The following is a 22216-nucleotide window of genomic DNA, read 5'->3' on the forward strand; positions in this document are numbered from 1 at the left end:
GTCTGCAATGGTATATGCAAATTTAAAATTTATTAAACCTCTAAATCAATAGATATATTAATACTGAGGTCTAAAAAGTACTCAAATAATCCTAGAGAAGTTACAAAAGGAAGAATAGGCAAACAAAGAAAAGAAGGGACTATGAGAAAAACAAATACTAAGATGGTACAGTTATAAATAACCAGGTCAATAATTCCATTAAGATGTGGGGTCTGAACATTCCAAATGAAAAACAGAGATTGTTAGATAGAATTTAAGAAGAAAACCTGCTACGTGAGTTCTATAAAAGAAACACTTTAAATGATAATACATGGCAAAGTAAATGGAAGAAAAATATACATCATGTGCAGAGAAGGCATAAAAAGGCTGCTTGGCTCTATGAATATTAGAAGAAATAGACTTGGAATAGAGACTTTTAATGGAGATAAAGGGAATTTTGCAATGATCGACTCATCAGGAAACCATAACAATTATCAAAGTGTATATGCTTAATATTAGAGGTTCAAACTGTGCCTCACAAAATTGATTGAATTAAAAGCAAAAGATAATTCCACTGTCATAGTAGGGATTTTAATATCTGTGCCTCAGTGATTGATTGAACAGCCTCTTTCCCCACCAGCAAAATCTTCAGACATGGCCCCGAGTCTAGAAATTAATCACTGGAGAGGATCTTCACTAGATGAGTGGCTTCAGGAGGCATGTGATTGTAACTCCATTGATGACACAAAAATAATAAAAAAAGTTTTAACGTGAGTGTTTCTGAAAGTAATCCTATTACCATTTCTCAAGATGTTTTGCATTAGTTTTTCTTATAACATAATTTCTCCAGCTCCTAAAAGCACTTAGGCTTCCTTTTCTAGACTCGCCCTGTACAGATTTCCTTCCTATTCCATTCTCTTTCCATCACTTCAAGAGTCATTTATTTTTTAATCACAATGTTTTGTTCTATACTGCTTCTTCACAGCATCTGTGTTATGTATCTTAAAGGCAATATTGACCAGTGAATGGCTTGTATATTTTGTTGTTGTACTACTAATGGACCACAATAAATGGCATAAATCAGCCAATTCACTGTCATGTATTTTCATCTTTCTTCAAAAGACAAAAAATAAGACAGAACAATTTTTTGACAGATGAAATTGATAATAAGTCTAGACCATAAGCCAGTCTTTGAAAAAAAGGCATCAGAGAATTTTTCACTCTCCTCCTCAACAACCCAATTCTGCTAATAGGCTTCATCTCTGGTTCTCTTTTATGAAGAAAAGATGAAAGCACAGATTTAATCCAAGCTGCTTCTCACAGGAGAGCTTCTCTTCCTGGGAAGTGTGATATAGAACTGGGCACCAGGCTTTCCATCCTCCTCCAGCCTGCTGTTTTCTGATTGTGAGCTCTGGCTCTGCCAGTGAGGCCCTTTCAGCTTCTGATCTCATCTTTCACATAGGGACAGCAAGAGGCCTCCCAATTCACAGGGTTGCTGCCAGCACCTAGATTTTTGTGAATGCACTTTGTAAGGCTGTGAGGCCTAATACGAATATTAGCTCTCATCATTAGTTCTCCATTTAATTGGACTCTACTTAATTAACAAAGGCGAAAGCTCAGGAATCAGTCTCTTAATTCTTTTAGCTCCTTCTACTTAACCTTCCTTTTTAGTGTCTTCCCGGTGTCTTTACTTCATACAATTAGCCTATGGTTCAAGGTATTTTTGAAAAAGAATAAAAAGACGTCTTCTATTTCCTATAACAATGTACCTCACTCTTTGTCTGAGTGTAAATTTTAATTACACAACCTGAAGCACATTTGATCTCAGACAGTGGTATTTCTCCGATTCTTACTAGATCTATACTCTTGGGTCAATAATGCAGTCATGTGTGCCTTCCACTAAGCATCCCCAAGTGTGACTCACCCTTGGTGTTCTAATCCCTTCTTTCTCCTGGAAGAAAAACACAAACCAGGGTACTTGCTCAACTCAACCTTTTCTTCTGTCTTCCATCACAAGTAGACTCATTCTTCTAGTTCCCCGCCCCCCAACACTCAGATACACTTCATAATCTATAAAGTTGCACCTGATCTATAAAACATGCTTTAGGAAATGAAAAGGAAGATACCACAAAGGGCCTTGTGCTGATAAACAAAAAATTGTTGTGAAGAATATTCAAGTGATGGACTAGGCATAAACAAACAGCATAACCAAAAATTTCCCGCAAACCTTGCCTATGTGGAGGGCTTAGTATAGAATGCACCCAGTACATTGTAGGACCAGCGTATATGTCCCCAATAATACCTGAATCATCATTAGTCCAGAAGGCTCTTGGATCAGGCTTGGTCAAGATGTTGGCATGATTACATGGCTCTTTCACCTTGAAAACATAAGGAGAAAAGAAGTGATGTAAAAAAGTTTTCTCTGTTTCAGCTGGCTCAGGCCTATGGCCCTAAAGGCAAAATTCCAAGGCTGACACAAACACATAGGGTGCATCTGAGTCCTGTTTGGGTAACAAGCCATCCAGGTTTGTCCAGGCCTACTGGTTTTGTTACTGAAGTCCTGAATCCTTAGAAATCCTTCAGTCCTGGGCAAAATGAATGGTTTGAGACTCTAGGCCTGCTGTGTTTTCAGTACCAGGACTCAGGGCTGGGTAAGCACCTAGGGGCTGATGTTCTGTCCACTAGCAGTGATTCTTTTTTATTTCAAGTATACACTATTGTGACATGTAACTTTCAAACATTTTCTCAACCAAGGAAATATAAATCTTAACGTTCAAAAGGACATTCCATTTATACATATTTTGTAGTACGATAATTTGATCACTGTGAAGTCTTTACTGTTTATGGATAAATTTATTCCATTGTAGTGATGGTCAAAGTACTTAAGAATGTCACTAAGTATAATTTCAGCTACATTGACTTTTCTTTTCCATAGCAAGACTACTGATGAAGGAAGCAGTCCATCAATTTATAACCTGACACAAGCAATTCTTCCTCCTGCCACGAACTAATATTTAAGAATGCATAAAATTCAGGACTTTGTAGAGTTATTTGCACCCCATATTCATTGAAGCATTATTTATAACAGCCAAGATGTGGAAATACTCTAAATGTCTATAGACAAATGAATGGCTAAGTAAAATGTGGCATATATATACATTGTGACTTAAAAAAAAGGAAACCCAGGGCCTCACTGGTGGCACAAGGGGCTAAGCACAGCACTGTGAAGCTATATGCAGCCTCTGCAGCATGAGTTCAATACCCAGCCAGCCAGGGAGCTACCCACGTGGTGCAGCAGACTTCTCCTGTCTCGCCTGCTGCTCCCCTCAGCAGTGTATTTCAGTAGATCCACCTGTTCTGTTCCCCACTCTGTCTCTGTTGAATCCTCTCACCCCCCACACCTCTGGCTTGTACCCCAGTTCTTGTATGCATAAATAAATAAATCTTTTAAAAAAAAAGGAAACCCTGCCATATGCTACAACATGTATGCATCCTGAGGACATTATGCTAAGTGAAATTAGTTGTAATTAGAAGGACATATGCCACTTATAAGAGGTAGCTAAAGTCAAAAGCTAGAAGACACAAACAAGAGTAGAATAGTGATTGCCAGGGGCAAGGGAAGGAGGAAATAAGGAGGTGTTTTTGTTCAATGAGTATAAAGTTTCAGTCAAACAAGTTCTAGAGATTTGCTGAAGAACATCGTGCCTATAGTTGACATTACTGCACACTCAAAAATTTCATGTTAAGTGTTCTCACTGCAGTGAAAACTCCATCTCCCTATGTCTTTTCATTTATCAGATAGAATGTTTGATTCATAAATAAGAGCTCTGTATTTTATGAATGGAATTTTCTGGTAAGTTAATGTTTTTAATTTATAGGAAGCATGAATTAAAACTGTGGTTAAAAAAAAAAGGCCATTGAAATGAAACTCTCAAGAAAAAAAACATGAAGACTGGTTCCACCCCATGGATGACATTTTCAGCAGCACTGAGAAACAGCCTCAAACACCACCACGCAGTATTCGTATTAATTACCTATTCCACTATAGAATTACCTATTCCACTATAGTATTACTCCAGTTATTGCAAAATTTTTTTGTAAGTTAACCGAAATCTGGATCCTTGAGACTTTCCTCACTGGTTCTAGCTCACTCTCAAATTACATAGAAGAAAGCTACTCTCTTTCATTAAATAATACCATGAAAATTGGAAACTAGCTATTATGTCTCACTTTACTTTTCCATCCCAGTTCATTGATCTTCTTCCCTCCTATTATTCCTAGTGAAATGTTTGTAAATCTCTTTACTGAGGTCACTTTGTTTCAGAAGACAGCCTCTCTGTCAAGGGAGCCAACTCCATAGTAGTTCCCAAACCAAGACTAGATGATGCCCTTGGAGTAAAGACTAGGTTTTGAGGCACAACTCTTTTTTTTTTTAAAGATTTATTTATTTATGCATACAAGAGCTGTGGTACAGGTCACAGATGCAGGGGGTGAGAGGATTCACCAGAGACAGAGTGGGGAACAGAACAGGCAGACAGACCGAAGCACACTGCTGAGGGGAGCAGGGGGCAAGACAGGAGAGGTCTGCTCGCCATGTGGGTTGCTCCCTGGTAGGTCAGGGGATAGAACTCATGCTGCAGAGGCTGTGGACATCTTCGTAGATTGTGTCGTAAACCTTTGCGCCACCAGGGAGGCCCTGAGGCACAACTCTTGAGGAGGACAAGTACTCTTTCCAGATGTGAGTGAATAAAAAGCCACCAAGAATCATACATTTATCATACTATGAAAGTAAAGAATGTTCTGTTATTTAGTCACTCTTTTATATCTGTTTTTATTACAAGGGGGGCTAATTGATTTTATAACTATAGCTCCATTTGGAAAATTGCCATGTAGGTGAACTCTTTCTGCATTAAACTGTGATTACCTTACGTCCTTGTGGTATTTGTCAAACAAATGCACTCCCCCAAATTTTATTTACTTATGAATGACTCGAACACCTTTTTAAAAAAAAAAATCAAGTTCACGGTCATCAAGAATTCCTTCCTGCTCTTTGTGTTATTATCAAGCAAGTGTAATATGCTATTCTTTATGATTCTCTAGCAGCAAAGTACTTATGACAACTTATCTTTTGAGCTCAGATAGTATATTTTCAGCACAAGTTTATACAAACCCATTAATAACTACATATACTGCAGCAGTTTATAAGCAATGCCCGATAACTATAATCAAGTTTTGTAGTTTTAGGTGCTTCACAGCAGTGAGAAAATTCGTTATTAGATGTCAACCCTACAAGCCTTCACAAGACCCCTGTGGATTGGATTGGAAGGAAGTCTGAAGCTGAGTAAGTGATCAGCACCTCCAGTTTGACTCCTGGCTGAGTCCATACTGGGTTCCTTTATTCTTGCCTTACCTGGGAAAGAATATTCAATAGGATATGCACCTGAGAAGTATGAGGTGAGAGGAATTAAAGGATGATGATGTAACAAGAATAGCAGGACAGCATTATGGAGTCTTAAAACATTTTATTAAAGAATATTTCAAGCATACACAAAAGTAAGCATTAGAACATTAAAAGAACAGGGGTGCTTGAATAAGGAAAGAAAGATCTGGGTATTAGAAAATAAGGTTTATCATTATAACACATTTGAGAAGATGACAGATGTTTTAAAATTTTGGACTTGCTCTAGGGACTGAACCTGGGAATACATTATTAAAAATTCTACTAACATGAGAAATGAACCAAAGTCCTAATTCTATAAAATTGCTGCAATTAATTGCAAGACAGAATATGAGGGGCCTCCCCAGTGGCACAGCAGTTGAGCGCTGGGCTGTGAAGCTGCCTGCAGCCTCTGCAGCGCTGGTTCAATCCCCGGCCACAGCGGGGAGGGTCGCACATGGCGTCCAGACCTCTTCTGCCATCCGCTGCTCCCCTCAGCAGTGTATTTTGTCAGTCTGCCTGTTCTGTTGCCCGCTCTGGCTCTGGTGAATTCTCTCACCCTTCCAGGCTTCTGACTGTACCCAGTGCTTGCATAAATAAATAAATAAATAAATAAATAAATAAATAAATCTTTAAAAAAAAAAAGACAGAATATGAGTAAGATCGCTAAAGAGCACAGTTAAGGTCATCATCCTCCATTCTATCTCTTCCCAAAATACATATTCATAAATATATCAATAATTTAAAAATTATTTTAAAATCATCTGTGATGGTTACATAAGAAAAATAAACCAAAACATATAGATTTCTCTTTAATTTACTTTAGACTTCTTTATAAAAATTTATATATGACTTTCCATAGATCACTTTAGTAGCCTATGTTAAAGTCATCAGCTCTTCCTAAAATACAACGGAAAATTTCAAAATGCTTATCTCTCTTTTTTTAAAAAAGATTTATATTATTTATTTATGCATACAAGTGCTAGGATGTAGGCCAGAGGTGAGGGGGAGGTGGGGTAGTGAGAGGATTCACCAGAGACAGAGTGGGGAGCAGAACAGGCAGATCTACTAAAATACACTTCTGAGGGGAGCAGCGGGCGAGCCAGAGAGGTCTACTGCACCATGTGGATAGCTCCGTGGTGGGGATGGAACTCGGCTGCAGTGGCTGCCAATAGCTTCATAATGCTGAGACCAGGAGGCCCAAAATGCTTATCTCTTGATAGCAAGGGATATTAGTTCTTTCTCATCTTAGGCTACATGATATTCCAAGTAAGCTAGAGTACTTTATATATAGGGAAGTAAAATTTGCTTTCATGAGCCTTTGGAAAGTGTCTCCTGGACTGTATCATAGAATGTAAAGCCATCCTGTAAATACTAATTTTGAATTCAGTTCTTTTTATCCAAGAGGAAGAAATATCTTCCTTGATTGTTTCTTTTAGATAAGTTTATTACACCCAAAAAATATATATTGAACATTTAAGTCCAAGATACTACTCTTGTTGTTAGCAGGACATAAAGCATACTTGCTGATTTCTAGAACTTTATATTCTGATTTGAGAGCAGGACATCCAGAGTAATATGGAATCTGAGATTAAGTACCTCTATACCCAGTAAGAACAATGTGGTAGAGCTTTTAAATTCTGTCAGCATTTAGAGTAGGAAGCAAAATTGTGGGCAAAGCAGTTAAGCAAGACTTTAAGGAGGAGGTAGGACTTGAACAGGTTTTAAAATACTGGCAGTATTGGGATTGGTAGGCAGGCAGCAGAAAGGCATACATGGGGGCAAGACAATACACTCAGAGGCGTGGGAGCAAAACTTTCCAAGGTGTGTTAGGCAACTGTTGGTTGATCAATTTAATGAGAGAAGTGATTAGAAACTAGGAGAAGTCAGATGGTGAAAGGCTTTGACTATCAATGCATCCTTTATTCAGGTAATGTAGGAGACTTGGCAGTTTGTATGGAAGACCAGAATTAGTAAAGACCAAAGCTGAGATTAGGAGACAGCTGTACCAACCATCAGAGCAAAGTCAATGAGAGGTGATGAGCATGGGAACTATGAAAATTTTAAGGGCAGCTGGAATGATTTGATGAATGATTGACTGGAAATGAGGGAAGATGAAGGAATCCAAAATATTTCAGAGCTTTGGAACTTAGTTATCAGGAGGGCGGCCAAATGCGGTCACAGCTGTCTAGTGTCTGGCAGCTCAAGAAACAGTCTTCTGTGCTTAAGTTGGCATGGTAGACCTACAGCACACATGTGGGCCTTTTCATATGTTGGGCCAGCAGTGTTTTGGGGAGCAATTATTCCATCTCTGACCTAACCAGAACATGATCTCTTTGGGTGCTTATTGGTGAGGCTAGACTCACAGATGTAAGCAGGTGGATTTCTCTGACCTCTAACCCTGAGATGCATTCCTCCAGTTGACACACAGTGGGTGGAGAATCCATCCTTGCTATTTAACTACTGTGAACACCCCCTCAGTTGGTTATCTGCTATTACCAACCCCCACTCTCATAAAGATGACAATTTGGACAAGAACAGCAGGAGTTTGGTCAAGAGATTAGTTAAAGAGTTTCATCAGAGATCATTTTGGTCTCTGAAGCTAATGATTTAACCTTGTTTGGTTGCTTAACATCAATTACATCCATATGACATGGAGTGTAGGGGCTATTCTTGAAGAGACTGATTTCAAGCAACTAGACAAATGTTCTTCCTTTTTGTGGCTTTATCTTACTTTCATTCTTGTTGATCTTGATATCTTCCAGGTTGGCCCTTGTGACTATGACTTGCTGAAGATAATTTATCACCCAAGTTACTGTGCTTAATTTCTCTGCCTAGTACAGCAGTGTTTGCATTTCAGGCTCTGGTCAATATAAAGTAAAAATAGCCAAGTTAAATTTCTGTTAAATCAGATGCTTTCTATATATCACACCACTAGTATAGTTCAGAGAATTAGAGATTTGGCAAGCTGGAAGAAATTGTTTCTCACATCCCCCTTTGCTTTACAAATGAGAAAGTGAGGACAAGTGGGTAACAGCTAACATCAATGACTGATTTAGGGCTATAGTTCCAGTCTTGATAGATTTCAAGATGTCAGTTGAGAATGGAGACTGATTTCTTAAAACATGGATAGTTTCTTAATTTTGAAAGTAATTTAGTAATGCATTTCACTCAAATATTTGTAGAAAACTTAGTGGACAGTAGGCCCAATGCTGGGAGTCTTGGGAGACCATCTGGACATGTTGTGGAACACATTTTTCTAATGTTGATAATAGAGATGAGTGCTCTCATAAGCAACACATAATATGACAGGAGAAGGAAATAAGGCAGTGTGGAGCCATTCTAGATACTTTGAGTTCATCCTTACATATTTTTTCAACACTATCACCAGAATCAGTGATCACACATCTGTGTTCACAAATTAAAATACAAAGGTATCACATAGAGTTAGTTTGACTGGAATCAGGATGGAATTAAATTCACAGGTAAAAATTATTTGGGGGAATGGTGTTTGTAGGCTATGCCTCCCTCAGGAAAGTCAATCAAAATACATGCTTATTGAATCCATCATTGAATTGGTAAGATTCAAAGGAAGTTAAAGTGATCATAGCAACATGTCACAGAATAATAGTATTTTGTGAGTAGAATGGATTTAACAGATGACTTCGTTCAGCCAAGTCCTTATTTAATAGATGGAAAATGGACTCTGAAAGATGTAAAATGAATAACAGAATGTCACACAGGTAGAAATTATTTGTTGTTTATAATACATCTACCGTGCTAATATGCCTCTTTGCATTTAATAGGTGTAATCAGATATAATTGTTCAGTGCCTAGACTCTGAAGTCAGATAGATCTGGAATAAAATTTGACACGCCATATTGGGTTTTATATGTGGCGCTGGGGAAGCTACATAATCTCTCTTAACCTTAACTTTTTTTTTTTTTGTGGGACCCTTGCTGGCGGCTGGGGAACGAACCGGCGCTGCAGAGGCTGTGGGCAGCCTCACAGCCCAGCGCTCAACCGCTGCTCCACCAGGGGAGGCCCTTAACCTTAACTTTCTTATTGGAAAAATTGGTATAGATGGAGTTAGGATTAAAATTAGGGCTTCATTAGCACCTTGTAGGGTTCAATTATTGGTAGAGGTTATCATAATCCATGATCATATAATCAAACTTATCAAAAGGAGCACCATGACTTAGAATGGAGGCTGAAACTGCTTCCCAACCTAGTAAATTGGGGATCTGGTCTGATGTTAAGATCCTGATGTTGTCATTCAATCCTATTTTTTTCTTTGCATAAATATGTGGGTTTAGGCTTTACTCTGCTACCAAATACATTCATTGGAAAAATATTAATGAACTGTTTTCATACATCAAATTGTTGTTTATGAATGTAACACAATATATAGTTGTGAAAAGGTAATCTTCAAAACTGTTTGCATAGATTCAGGCTCAATTCAATAAATCATTTGAATTTGGCCACAGCTAGTCTATGACCAGATTTTTCTTTCCATGATCCAAGATTATTTCTTTTCAGAGATTCCTAGTCATGGCTTCACATTACGATGAAGAACTTAAAAAATAAATACCAGTGCCAGGACCCAAGAGAAGGGAGAGGGAACTTGGGTACCACTGCATTTTTTAAGATGACCAGGGATCTCTAACATACTTAAACCAACTTCTTCCAAGCAGAATTAATATGCATGTAAGTGGTATTTATCCTCAGTACAGGAAATAAATTATGTATAGGTACTTCAGGGTCATTTTACAGAACAAGGGTAATGTAAGGAATGGCTTCTATACATAAGTTAACAATGATTTCTATACCTAAATTAAATAATGGACAAACCTCTACTCTTAGACTTTATGGGGAAATGAGAAATGTTTTGAGTATCTTTCATTGCCATTGACAATATACTCCATAATATTTTCCTCTTCAACTTACCTTTATAAAGATATTTGGCAAGAGGTTACAAAAAATACAAAGATGGATCTGATTTTGATGTGAGGTTCTAGTAGTAATGTCTTACTGCTCCCCTATATAGAAGATATATCAGATTGAAAGCCTATATGATTATAATTTGCTCTATACTATAATTCTTACTGCTTAATTTTCTTCTAACAGAAAAAACTTCTGATATCAAATCTTCCAAGAACACTTTAGCCATGAAGTTTAAATTGTCAAATGCAAATGCCAATTAATGCATGGCTTCTTTTTAATTCTGTGAGTGAAAATAGACACTATCATTTAAATATCTGCTGTTTTTCTCAAGCAGTAAGCTAACTGTACAGTGTTTAATGGTCTACAGGTCTAAAAATATTTCTATGTGCCTTGGCTTGCATAAGGTACTCCTGCAAAACCAGTTAATAATCTGGCCATCCCCCATGAGTCCAGGATGTTGAGTTAATTTTTTACAGAGGTTCCCAGATGTGCTGGAAGACTCACTCACAGCAGATTTGGCCAACATTTTTTTTAGGATTTCATTTGACCTTTCTTGTTTCTGATATGAAACACATGTTGAAAAGAATACCTGACAAATACGAAGTGCATTTTTTTGCATTAGTAAAAACATCATGAATACATCTTTTGCAAAGTTTTGAATGGCAGAGATGGAAGGTTTTCATTGCGAAACTGAGTTAGCATTTAGCCAAGTTAATCATACATCTTGACAATGATTCTTTATCCAACATCTCTTTGGTATTTAGTGGGTAGGTCATTAGACCCATGGAGAAATAAGTGGGAAAATATCCAGGGAATGGAAAACATCTATATAACATGTGGAGAAGTGGATAATTTTACTATGTACTAAGTTTCAATTTTAAGAGGTGCAGGTTCTGATCCTAGCCAGAATACTGGAACTCTTAGCTTCTGGGAAGTAAGCAGAATAACAACGTGAGTTTGTGCATATTCCAAGAAAATCCTGTATTAGTTGTTCCCTTTTCAGGTATTTTCCATATGCCACTTTACTTTTGTCTTTGTTTTCTGTCTGTATTTCTTTTTCTATTTTTTTCAATGGGTTATAAGAAATATTTATAGGAATTGGGTATGTATTTTATCATTCCTTATAAGAGATCCTATAATTTTTATGGAATAAAATTGTGGACCCAGAGTTTGGTCAAGATCGAATAGCTATTCCAGATATTTAAAGACAAGAGATTGCTGCTGAGAAATGAATGGTGCTAGCTTTAAATCACACAGTATTTCATTATGATAATTACTCAAAATACTTTTATGGAGTGTTTACAATGGCCAGGGCACATTTATTATGTCATTACTTAGTTAATCCTTCGAGAAACTTCTAAACACTCTTATTGTTCTTTCTTGGGGTAGGGGAAGAATGAACAAGTTAATCTTTAAAAGGGAGGGGACAACAGCACAATGGCAGAATAGGCAACTCCACGCTTCCTTCCCCAGATGGAAACACCCCAAAGTAAGCTGAAACTGATAGAATGAAATTTGTTAAAACTCTGGAAAACAGTCATTACCCAACCTAAAAATGGTTGAAAGTCTTTGTGGAGTTTTTAATCTGCCCTCCAACCTTCGCTCCCAGCTCATTGGCTATCTTGAAGAGTCAACCACCAATCCTGTCCCTGGTTCTGGAGCATATGTCGCTTTGAAACAGTCTGGTAGCTACCCAGAAGATGGCCATAAAGGGCTCTTCACTCACCCAGAACAGAAAAGCAGTGGCACTGTGGGAAGACCTTGTCGGGATTTAAACAAGCTGCAACTGACTAGGGCAAATGACTATGCCCAGAAGCCAGAAGGAGATGTGTCCTGCCCTCTGAACTTCATTCATTAACTCTCGTTATGCTCACAGCATCCTATATAGAGGGTATTACTATCATTCCATACAGATAAGGAAACTGAGGTATCTTGGAAAAGATAAAGGCAGCTATCAAGCCCAGGTTTTTCATCACTATACCACTCTACCTCAAAATATGTACGTATTTGAAATCAAATAACTTAAATTATAACTATTATGAATATAATGAATGAGTATATTAATAAATCTTATTTTTAATTTTAATTTCATTCCTTTTAACTTGAAGATTTAGTTCTAATTAACCTGTTTAAAAGGAAGAATGAATGGAATTCATTCTAGATAGCATTAGGGTTCATTTTCTTCCCAGATAGTGTAAAATATATTGCCATTTTAATTATTAGTTTGTTGTGAGAAAAATAAAGATGATAAAATGGGATACTTTTCACAAAACCATGGTTCAAAATTTATGAGGAAATAATCGCTACTTCCAGAAAATAAAAATACAAAGGAAGAGTGAGGGAGCAGAAATGGCATAGAAATATATACTTCCCAAATAAGACAGACTTTCTATAGCTTGTTTATTTTTTTTTTTTTTTTTTTTTTTTTTTTTTAGAGGCATGTTTTTATTTATTTATTTATTATATTTGTTTGTTTTGTTTATACATGCACTGGGTACAGTCAGAAGCGCGGGAGGGTGAGAGAATTCACCAGAGCCAGAGCGGGGAGCAGAGCAGGCAGAAGGGCTGAAGTACACTGCTGAGGGGAGCAGCGGGCGGCAGGAGAGGTCTGCGCGCCATGTGGGATCCTCCTCCGGTGGCCGGGGAGCAGCCGGGGATCGAACCGGCGCCGCAGAGGCCGTGGGCAGCTTCACAACCCAGCGCTCAACCGCTGCGCCACCGGGGAGGCCCTCTATAGCTTGTTTATAACGTAGATATTTTAGACTGTAAGCCCCATAGAAGGACACTGTCCTGAATTTCCAGTGTCTTAGCAACTAGCAGTTGCTAAGCAGTCTATCAATAAAATGAATTGTTAAATACATGATAAACCATGTTTTAACTTTTATGTATCCTCACTACTCAGTTCTGCTCAAAACCAGAAGTGTGGCCTAAGTAAACAGATACAGGTGATTGCTTATATTACCTTATTTTCAATGTATCCCAAGGTTTCCCTTGGGAGTTATAAATGCTGCTTATAAAAAAGAATCACAATTCAAGTCTTGTATCTGCTGTGATTGGTTGCTACAAATCACTGGAGCAGAAGAAAGATACCAGGGCGCAGATTTATGGCAAGGCTTTATCTCATATATACTTGCTTGTTAGTTACCTTGATTTGATTCCCAAACCTCCATATCCTTCCCCTGGAATATTTTAACCTAATAAGAGTAAGCTTGTGGCACACAAGTATATATAAAGTAGAATGAATCTGAACATTCTGTTAGCTAAACATCTGCTGAAGTCATCCCATTTTGTAACATTTACTCTACAACCGCACAAAAGTGACAGTTTCATTTATATTGGTCATGTATACTTAATTGCTTAAAAGAAATGGAAGAATATCATTTCTGGACATTCATGAGTGATCTGTTTTTAACTAAATTGATTATTGAAGGGAAAGGTAATTCCTGATTATCGGATAAAATATTTGGAAAAGACTTGTCTCCAGTTCCATATCCCAGTAACCATCAGCAACAGTTTCTCCTGGTTATCTTCCAGAAAATGCTCATGCATAAATACAAATGTATGTCTGGAATGATATACGTGTGTGTGCGTGCACGCGCGCTTTCTTCTTTGTAGAGAATAGCAAGAATGAAATCTCAGGGTCAGAAAGAGGGAAATAGTAAAAAGAAGAGGAAGAGACTTGCTTAGAGTATTTGTAATTCCTTTGTTTTCCAATTAAAGTCACAAAAACAGCTATATGCAAAAAAGCATTTAGTTCAAGGCTTAAGAGCTTGATGTGATAATTAGCAAGGCTTGACCTTACAGTGTTATGCTGAGGAGGGCTAGAGGACAAACCTCAGAACACAACAAATTACATAATCTCCTCAACAAGAGTTAGACTTCAGCCCTTGATGCTATGGAAAATCAGCCTCACAGATTATTGAGGCAGATCTTAACTGCAAAGACACCACACTGCTGATTCATTACACTCTTCAAACAATCCAAGCTCATAAGTGGAAAATGCTTTGCACATAAAGTTTAAATAATATATCTTTGCCTCTTTTCCCCATGTAAAATGATGGGGTTAGCAATGATAGTGCCTAGTTAGAAGAAAATTATATTCGAAATAATATACAGAACTAATTTTCTAAATGGTAATATTCAAGGTTGGCAAAGTTTTGTTAAAGCTGGTATTCTCATACATTGTTCATTGTATTTTAATTTTTAAAACATTTTCTGAAGGCTATTATACTTTAAGTGCTTTAAGATGCCTAATACTTTGATCCCATTTATCTCACTTTCAGTAGTTTATCTTAAATAATTCATAAATCTATATGCACAAAGCCAACTTGACATTAGTCATAATTACAAAACACTGGAAGCAGCAGAAACTTCAATGGGAAAGGACTGAATAAAGAACAGCAAGGCCATTATTCATGTGGTGTCTTTTTTTTTTTTTAAAGATTTTATTTTATTTATTTATACAAGCACTGGGTATAGTCAGAAGCGCGGGAGGATGAGAGAATTCACCAGAGCCAGAGGGGAGAGCAGAGCAAAAAGTACACTGCTGAGGGGAGCAACGGGCAGCAGGAGAGACCCTCGCCCGGCACGCCATGTGGAACCCTCGCCCAGCGGCTGGGGATTGAACCGGTGCTTCAGAAGCTGCGGGCAGCTACACAGCCCAGCACTCAACCGCTGCGCCACCGGAGAGGCCCTCACATGGTGTCTTTTAAGTGTTTTTCAGATGTGAAGAAATGTTACCCAAATTATGTTAAATAAAAGAAATCACAATATAAAATTATGTTGTAATTGTATATAGGAAGAGATAAATCAAAGCATAAAGCAATGCTTCCTACTTCAGTGTAATGGGATTATGAATGTCTTCCTTCTATTTCTTATTTTTTTCACATTTCAGTAATATCTTTATATCATCTTTATAGTTTAAAAATGATCTGGCAGGGCCTCCCTGGTGGCGCAAGGGATTAAGCACCGCACTATGAAACAATCTGCAGCCTCTGCAGCATGAGTTCGATCCCTGCCCAGCCAGGGAGAAACCCACATGGTGCAGCAGACCTCTCCTGCCTCGCCCGCTGCTCCCCTCAGCAGTGTGTTTCAGTCAGTCTGCTGTTCTGTTCCCCACTCTGTCTCTAGTGAATCCTCTCACCGCCCCCACCCACCCCACATCTCTGGCCTGCACCCCAGCTCTTGTATGCATAAATAAATAAATCTTTAAAAAAATGATCTATAAAATTCTCTCTCTCTCTCTCTCCCCTCTTTCTTAATGCAAATAGAACAGCTTTACCCATATCCAGGAAATCAAGTGATGATGAATTTATTTATTTATGCATACAAGAGCTGGGGTATAGGCCAGAGATGTGCGAGGTGAGAAGATTCACCAGAGACAAAGTGGGGAACAGAACAGACAGACTTGACTGAAATACACTGCTGCGAGGAGCAGTGGGTGAGACAGGAGAGGTCTGCTTCACCATGTGTGTAGCTCCCTGGCCAGCCGGGGATCAAAGTCGTGCTGCAGAGGCTGCAGATTGCTTCATAGTGTGGTGCATAACCCCTTGCGCCACCAGGGAGGCCCCTAATGAATGTTTTAATGATTACAAAAGGTCCTTTTAAAAAAGTTACTGTAAAAAAGCAAATGAATAAATGATATGCGCTTTGAAACTACCACCCCATACTTTTCACTTAAAATTATTGATGAAATTGCATGAATGTGTAGTTTACCTCCAATCTTCAATGCTACTTTGATATTGTTGACTTGTGCAAAGATAAGTTTCTGTAGTACTAATCCTTGACAGATTCATTTTGGGACATTGGGAATGTCAAAATTTCCCTGGGATAATTTTCCACAAAGTTCCATGGGTATCAATCCTTGTTTTCATTGCCTACTTTCCCACATGAACCTAGCTTCTCTCAAGGTAAATGAAAAATCCACATGCCAGGGAAGCACTTTGCTGAACTTTCCAAAGACCACTTCTGAATACGCCAAACACGGTTACCCTTTCTGAAGGCCTGAAAGATTCAGAAGGATTAAAGCACTACAAATTGGTTGCAGAGATTGTAATAATTTTCAATTTGTTTTCCAATTAAAAAAGGAAAACAATCAACCTGGGATTTAGATATAATTTATACAGAAATAACCCAAAACATTCCTATAGGCTTTTAATTTATTCATAATCACTAATTACACTGATGCCAAACTAAGTTAGAGCAGTGATTGTACTGGTATCTAGTATACCATGCTGCTAGCTTCTTAATCTTTCTTTTTTTTTTAATCCAGGTATTTACTGAAAAATACATCCAAGAAACAGGGGAAAAATATTAGAAACAAAAATCAAATAGAGAAACAATGAAACTATTTTAGCTGTAGTTAAGATTTCCATAAATGTTCTTAATCTTACATATGCATCATTGTTGCATTAACATGCCTATTTTAAATACATACCCTTATCTGAAACTAATTAATTTCATTAAAAACAAATTCAAATCTATCTAAACAAAAAATTTTATAATTATAGGACTCTTCAGAAGACCAGTATAAAAATACATAGATGTAAAAAAAAGCATGATGTGACGTTTTTAATTAATCTCAACTTAGCATTGTTTTTGAAAAGGAAGCTTCTGGAATCCACATTTGAAGACTAATGAGAGAACTTGGAACTGATTTAGAATACAACCACAAAGATGGCAAAAATTACTCAAGTATTAGAAAATAAAACCAATGAGGAAAGATAAATGGGACAATTAATTATTTTTCTTGAAAAGAGGGTCAGATGGTGTAGGGTAAGGAAAAATGTCAGGCTTTTCTGCCCTCCCGCCATCAGGATAGATGATGGATCCTTGCAGTCCTGAATGCATGCCTGATGGCGGGCACCTGGAGTAGGGTGTGGGCATAGGTAGATGGGATTCACCTGGGCTGAGACTGTGCTTTTAAGGACGGCGTCACAGGGATGCCAGCAGAAGCTGAAAGAGAAGCCGAGGAAGAAGTAGCAGAAGCCAAAAGAAAAGCTGAGAGAAGGCCGGAGAGCCCAGATAGAGTGAAGACTTGCTGGGGGCTGGGAGGACTGCCAGCCTCTCAGCCCCCCAGCACCCCTGCCTGCCGTGTACCTGGTAATCCCAATAAAAGACCTGCAAAAAAACTACTGAGGACTCTGACTCCTCCTTTACCCGGTCTGCATGGGATCAGAAAACCTGCACTGTGTCTGTTCCTGCCCTTTACAGATGGGAATTGAATACATTCTTTAAGAATATAGAGAGCTTTTTACAAGAAAATGGTTGCCCATCCACATTGAGTAGAATACAAGGGGAAACAGTCAGGGTTTGAAATATGGGGTTTGGGTTAGACAGTAAATGTATTTAAATGTCAAATAGAATGCAGGTGGAGGTTTTGCAATTGTTTCAAGACCCATGAGAAACAATCTTTATATGGCATCAACTTGAAGGTGAGGGACATGCTAGTCATCTTTTATGACCCTTCTAGGCCTAAGATTCAGGTCATGGGAGAGCATCTTAAAGTCTGAGAGTTAACATAAATTCTGAATCCAAATTAACTGAACTTAGTAAACGAAAGGGGGAGAAAATAACTAAGGTCAAGATGAAAATATAGCTCTAAATCCTTTTAGAAAAAAGAAAATAGTTGCTTAAAAATAAATAAAATTCATTGTAAAAAATTATAGAAATTTTGATAGGCGGTTGAAAAAATATTTCAAATAGAGAACAAGATCCAGAGTCAAACTATTAACTAGGTATTTCTAATCAATTCATTTTCCTACAGCATTGGAAACATAATTTCAAAACACAGACCATTTATGTCAGTCTCAAGTTGGAGGCTGTAATGGGCAGGACAGGACACTGCGGGTTGTCTGATCCAGCAGACCGGGTAAAAGAGGAGTCAGAGTCCTAGAGCCCTCAGTGGCTTTTTGCAGGCTTTTATTGGGGTTTACCAGGTACACAGCAGGCAGGGGTACTGGGGGGCCGGGAGGCTGGCAGGCCTCCCAGGCCCCACCAAGCCTTCACTCTATCTGAGCTCTCCAGCCTTCTCTGTTTCTCTCTCGGCTTCTGCTAGGCTGCTACTGGGGTCCCCGTGACACTGCCCTTAAAAGCAGTCTCAGCCCAGGTGAATCCTATCTACCTATGCCCACACCCTACTCCAGGTGCCAGCCATCAGGCATGCATTCAGGACCGCAAGGATCCATCATCTATCCTGATGGCAGGAGGGCAGAAAAGCCTGACATTTTTTTCCTTACCCTACAGAGGCCAAAGTCCAATGTTAGCACAGACCAGTGTGTGAGGCTCCTTAGTTAGTATTATATGATTATTCCATTTCTCTCTCACTTTTCAGTATGAATTTTAATATATACTGAAAGGTTGAAGTACTGGCAGGTTTATCCCAAAATAGATTGTGAGTCAGTTAGGAAAGAGGGATTCCAGGAACTAAAATATAGAAGTGAATAAATTAAAAAAAATTACATATGACTCAGTTCCTACACATTTTACATACTATTGGGCACTTTCTCTTCCTGTAATAGTGTCTATGTTTCATCACTGGTTTGCTTTTTCCATCAAAAGCCCTAGATAAGTGATTTTAACAAAATCATTAAGACTTGACTATTTGGAGGTAAGTTCATCAGTGACTCAAATACCTGAAATAGCCTCTTTCTATGTGTAGAATGTTAAAGGTTTTTGAGATAATGACACTAATTGCAGAATGGGATACTTTGCTCCTTGTTGAGTTCTGATTCTCCCCTTTTCAAGAATCAGGTATTAAGGACTAAGTGCTAATGAGATTCAGGTGCGAGAATTGCTATTTTCAGTTTCCCAGCATCTCCCACCACGATGGTTGAACAACAAAGTATGGAGAGCAAGTACCCCCAAGACTGCTGCTGTATTATCTACACATGAAGCCACTGTGGAGTAAATACATTCCACTTGGGGGATTCAATGTCCTTGGTTTTATTTTCATAAAACAGACTAATTGCATTTATACATTCTTTTTTTTTTTAGGAAGGTGTTTTTCTACTGTTCTGTTTTGTACTAGCTTTTTAAAATATATACTATTGCATAGTTGACTGAGCTAAAATAGCCTGCCACCTTTTCTCAAGCAAAGATATGGAAGGCTGCAAAGAAGACACGTTTGCAACTCAGATGATATAAATTAGAATAAACTCACCATTGAGAATAATATACTGTAAGTAATCCACTTACCTCACAAAATTTCATACCAGTGTAAATGTGAATACAAATATTACTCTTCAATATGATGGCTTCTCTGTTGATATGATTTAATTCTTTTTTTAGAGTATGATTGTCGTGTACTCTAGAATTTTTAAAAAGAGATTATTTGTAATGCTGGGAGAGGATTGCTTTCCAGCTGGTAAAATAATCTTTCTTCCATTTTTCCAACTTTTGCATAGAAAAGTAAATAACCAACTTCCTGCCCAAGTACACCTGGGTTATTTCTCCTGAGAGCAAGAAGTGGGTTGATTTATGAATTAGGAAAGTGACTGTAAGGTCTTAGAGAATCAATGACTTTGAATGGAAGGAGGCTCTTGGAAATCTTGTTTAACTCCTTCACAAATGACAAGAACTAGATGTGAAAACTGCTTTTGAGAAATGGGCTTCTGCCCATTAGCACCAAGAGTGAGGTAGGTCCATTTCAGCATTAATTACACTAACAGCTATATGAAGAAAGTGGATTCTGGCACTGCTTTCCAGATGGCAGATATCCAGAAGAGACGTGCAACCTGAGAAATAGGTACTAAAGTCAACTGGCAAACACAACAAAATAAAAACCAACCAACAATAAACTTTTTAATGAAGTTGGGGCAAAAGTTATTCATTTTCTCACATTATTTGCACAGTCAGTTTTTTTAATTCCCTCAAAACTTTCATCCTGAGGTACTAGCATGATTATACTTTTTAATTAGTCCTCTTAATTAGTACAACTGGGAAATAGGCAGACTGACCTTAATAAGGGTCTCCAATCTGGAGCACATTAAAGTAAAAACAATTTTTTTTTCTAATATCAGAGCACATCTTACTAGCACAGAGAATGAGTTATTTTGCAAAATGGAAATAGTTTAATTAGATTCAGAACAAATTCAATGTATAAAGAAAGGAGACCTATTGGAATTCTGGGGCCAGGAGTTAGACTGTCTCAGATGTTCTCCAATCCATTTCTAGAACATGCTATTCATACAGCAGGGTTTTTACTGCTTAATTCAGAATATCTTAAAATACTGCATCATGTTCTATTTTGAGGACTAAAATCAAAAAATAAAATTATCAAATGTATTAGGTACTTGCTAAACTTGCTTCTGAATATAGTCTAACAGCTGAACACACATTTGGCCAGAAGTGAACTGCAGTCACATTACCCCAGATCTGCAGTAGCAAGCACATCTGGAATCCTAATGATCCCAGGAACTTTGGGGCTTTTGGGAGACAGCCATCTGGTGCAAGGGAAATCTGGACCAAGCATCCCACCCAACTGAAAGAACCTCATTGTGCAGTTATAAAAAGTGGTCAGCCCTACTTCCCTCTGATAACACACATGCTCTCAACAGGTGACTGATGAAGAAAAATGTATGTGCACTAACAGAATTAGATCTGAAACTAGGACAACCTTCTTAAGAGTGCCCAGGCAAATTGTTACCTTTATCTAATCTTCGGTAATTTCTGCTGATAATGTAAGTTTATGGGCTCCTCTGGACTTTGGCTCTTTATCTGTAAAATGAAAGGGTTGGGTAATATGACTTTTACAGCCCCTTCTGATCCTAACAGCACATCAATTTGTGATTTTTCAGATATTTGCTGGGCACAGAGAGAAAGGACCACTGAGGAGCCAGTAATGAGCACAGACGTTTGAAGCTGACTCTAGAAGACAGAGCATGTGCTTGCTGGCATCAGTTTGTGGGTGAAGAAGGCTGCTCTCATAGATGACCTGTTGTTTATAATCTTGCTGGCAAATTAAATGGGTGTCATATTTGCTCTAAGCTATCTACAAGCTATTAACACCTTATAGGGTCCACTCCACGTTAAATGCACTGCAGGACTATCCAGTGAGTGAAGGGAAGACAAGAAGCTGTGGCAGATGATGATGGTGTCTACATAACAAAGAGTTGCAAGGGAAAGAACTGGAGGGCAGATGAAGGAGAAGGGCAGGGCACTGAAGGGAGGGAAGAGTTGGAGGTGGAATGTCTTACTCAAGAGGGAATTGCAGAGTTTAAAAATTTGGAGAAGGAGTCATTTGAGATCATCATAAGATCCAAGAAATGACCATGCCATGATGAAGGAGTGGAGTTGGGGAGGCATGGGGAAAGAGTTTGAATAACTATAAAACAGGCAAAGATTATTTCAAGTCAGCCTAAGATGACTCTGAATTAAGTGGTTCTGCCACTTAATTTTCTGTATGCCCTTGGACTTGTTAAATAGTGTATTTTCCTCATCAGCAAATCAGAAGTCTCTTTTCTACAGTGGTTATGGAGAATACATGAGATAATGCATGTTTGATGTTAAAGATATTTATGGTGTGCAGTAGACATTTAAAAATGATGTATTATCATTATTGCTATTATTATCATTAGTTGAATCAAATGTGAATAATGAATTGGTCCAGGATAATTGTTAGAGAGGAAATTAATACATCTAGCAATAAAGTGACTAAAGAGTAGGAAGAAGTCTTAGAGGTTAGTAGATGATGACAACAGAGCATATAAATGAGTAAATATAGTGAAGTTCTCGAAGACTAAGATAGCATCTGTCAATCTCTTGGCTTCCAGGGAGAGGCTGAAAAAACAGCCTTTTTTATGCTCATGGGTGCTGGAGAGGGGCCATTTTTAGCAGAAAGTCAAATCTCAACTAAGG

The 22216-nt window shown here is 38.1% G+C and overlaps 1 protein-coding gene across 1 annotated transcript in view; it reads right to left on the reverse strand.

Moving 5' to 3' along the window:
* SGK1 (serum/glucocorticoid regulated kinase 1) overlaps positions 1–22216 on the reverse strand; it is a 109831-nt gene that overhangs the window by 30104 nt on the left and 57511 nt on the right. The window contains exon 3 of the mRNA XM_037520431.2: positions 2282–2357. Within this exon, the coding sequence (XP_037376328.1) occupies positions 2282–2357 (76 nt within the window). The remainder of the gene's footprint in view (positions 1–2281; positions 2358–22216) is intronic.

The sequence above is a fragment of the Talpa occidentalis genome, unplaced genomic scaffold (assembly GCF_014898055.3).
Source record: "Talpa occidentalis isolate TD23 unplaced genomic scaffold, MPIMG_talOcc4v2.1 talOcc4.2, whole genome shotgun sequence".
NCBI lineage: Eukaryota > Metazoa > Chordata > Mammalia > Eulipotyphla > Talpidae > Talpa > Talpa occidentalis.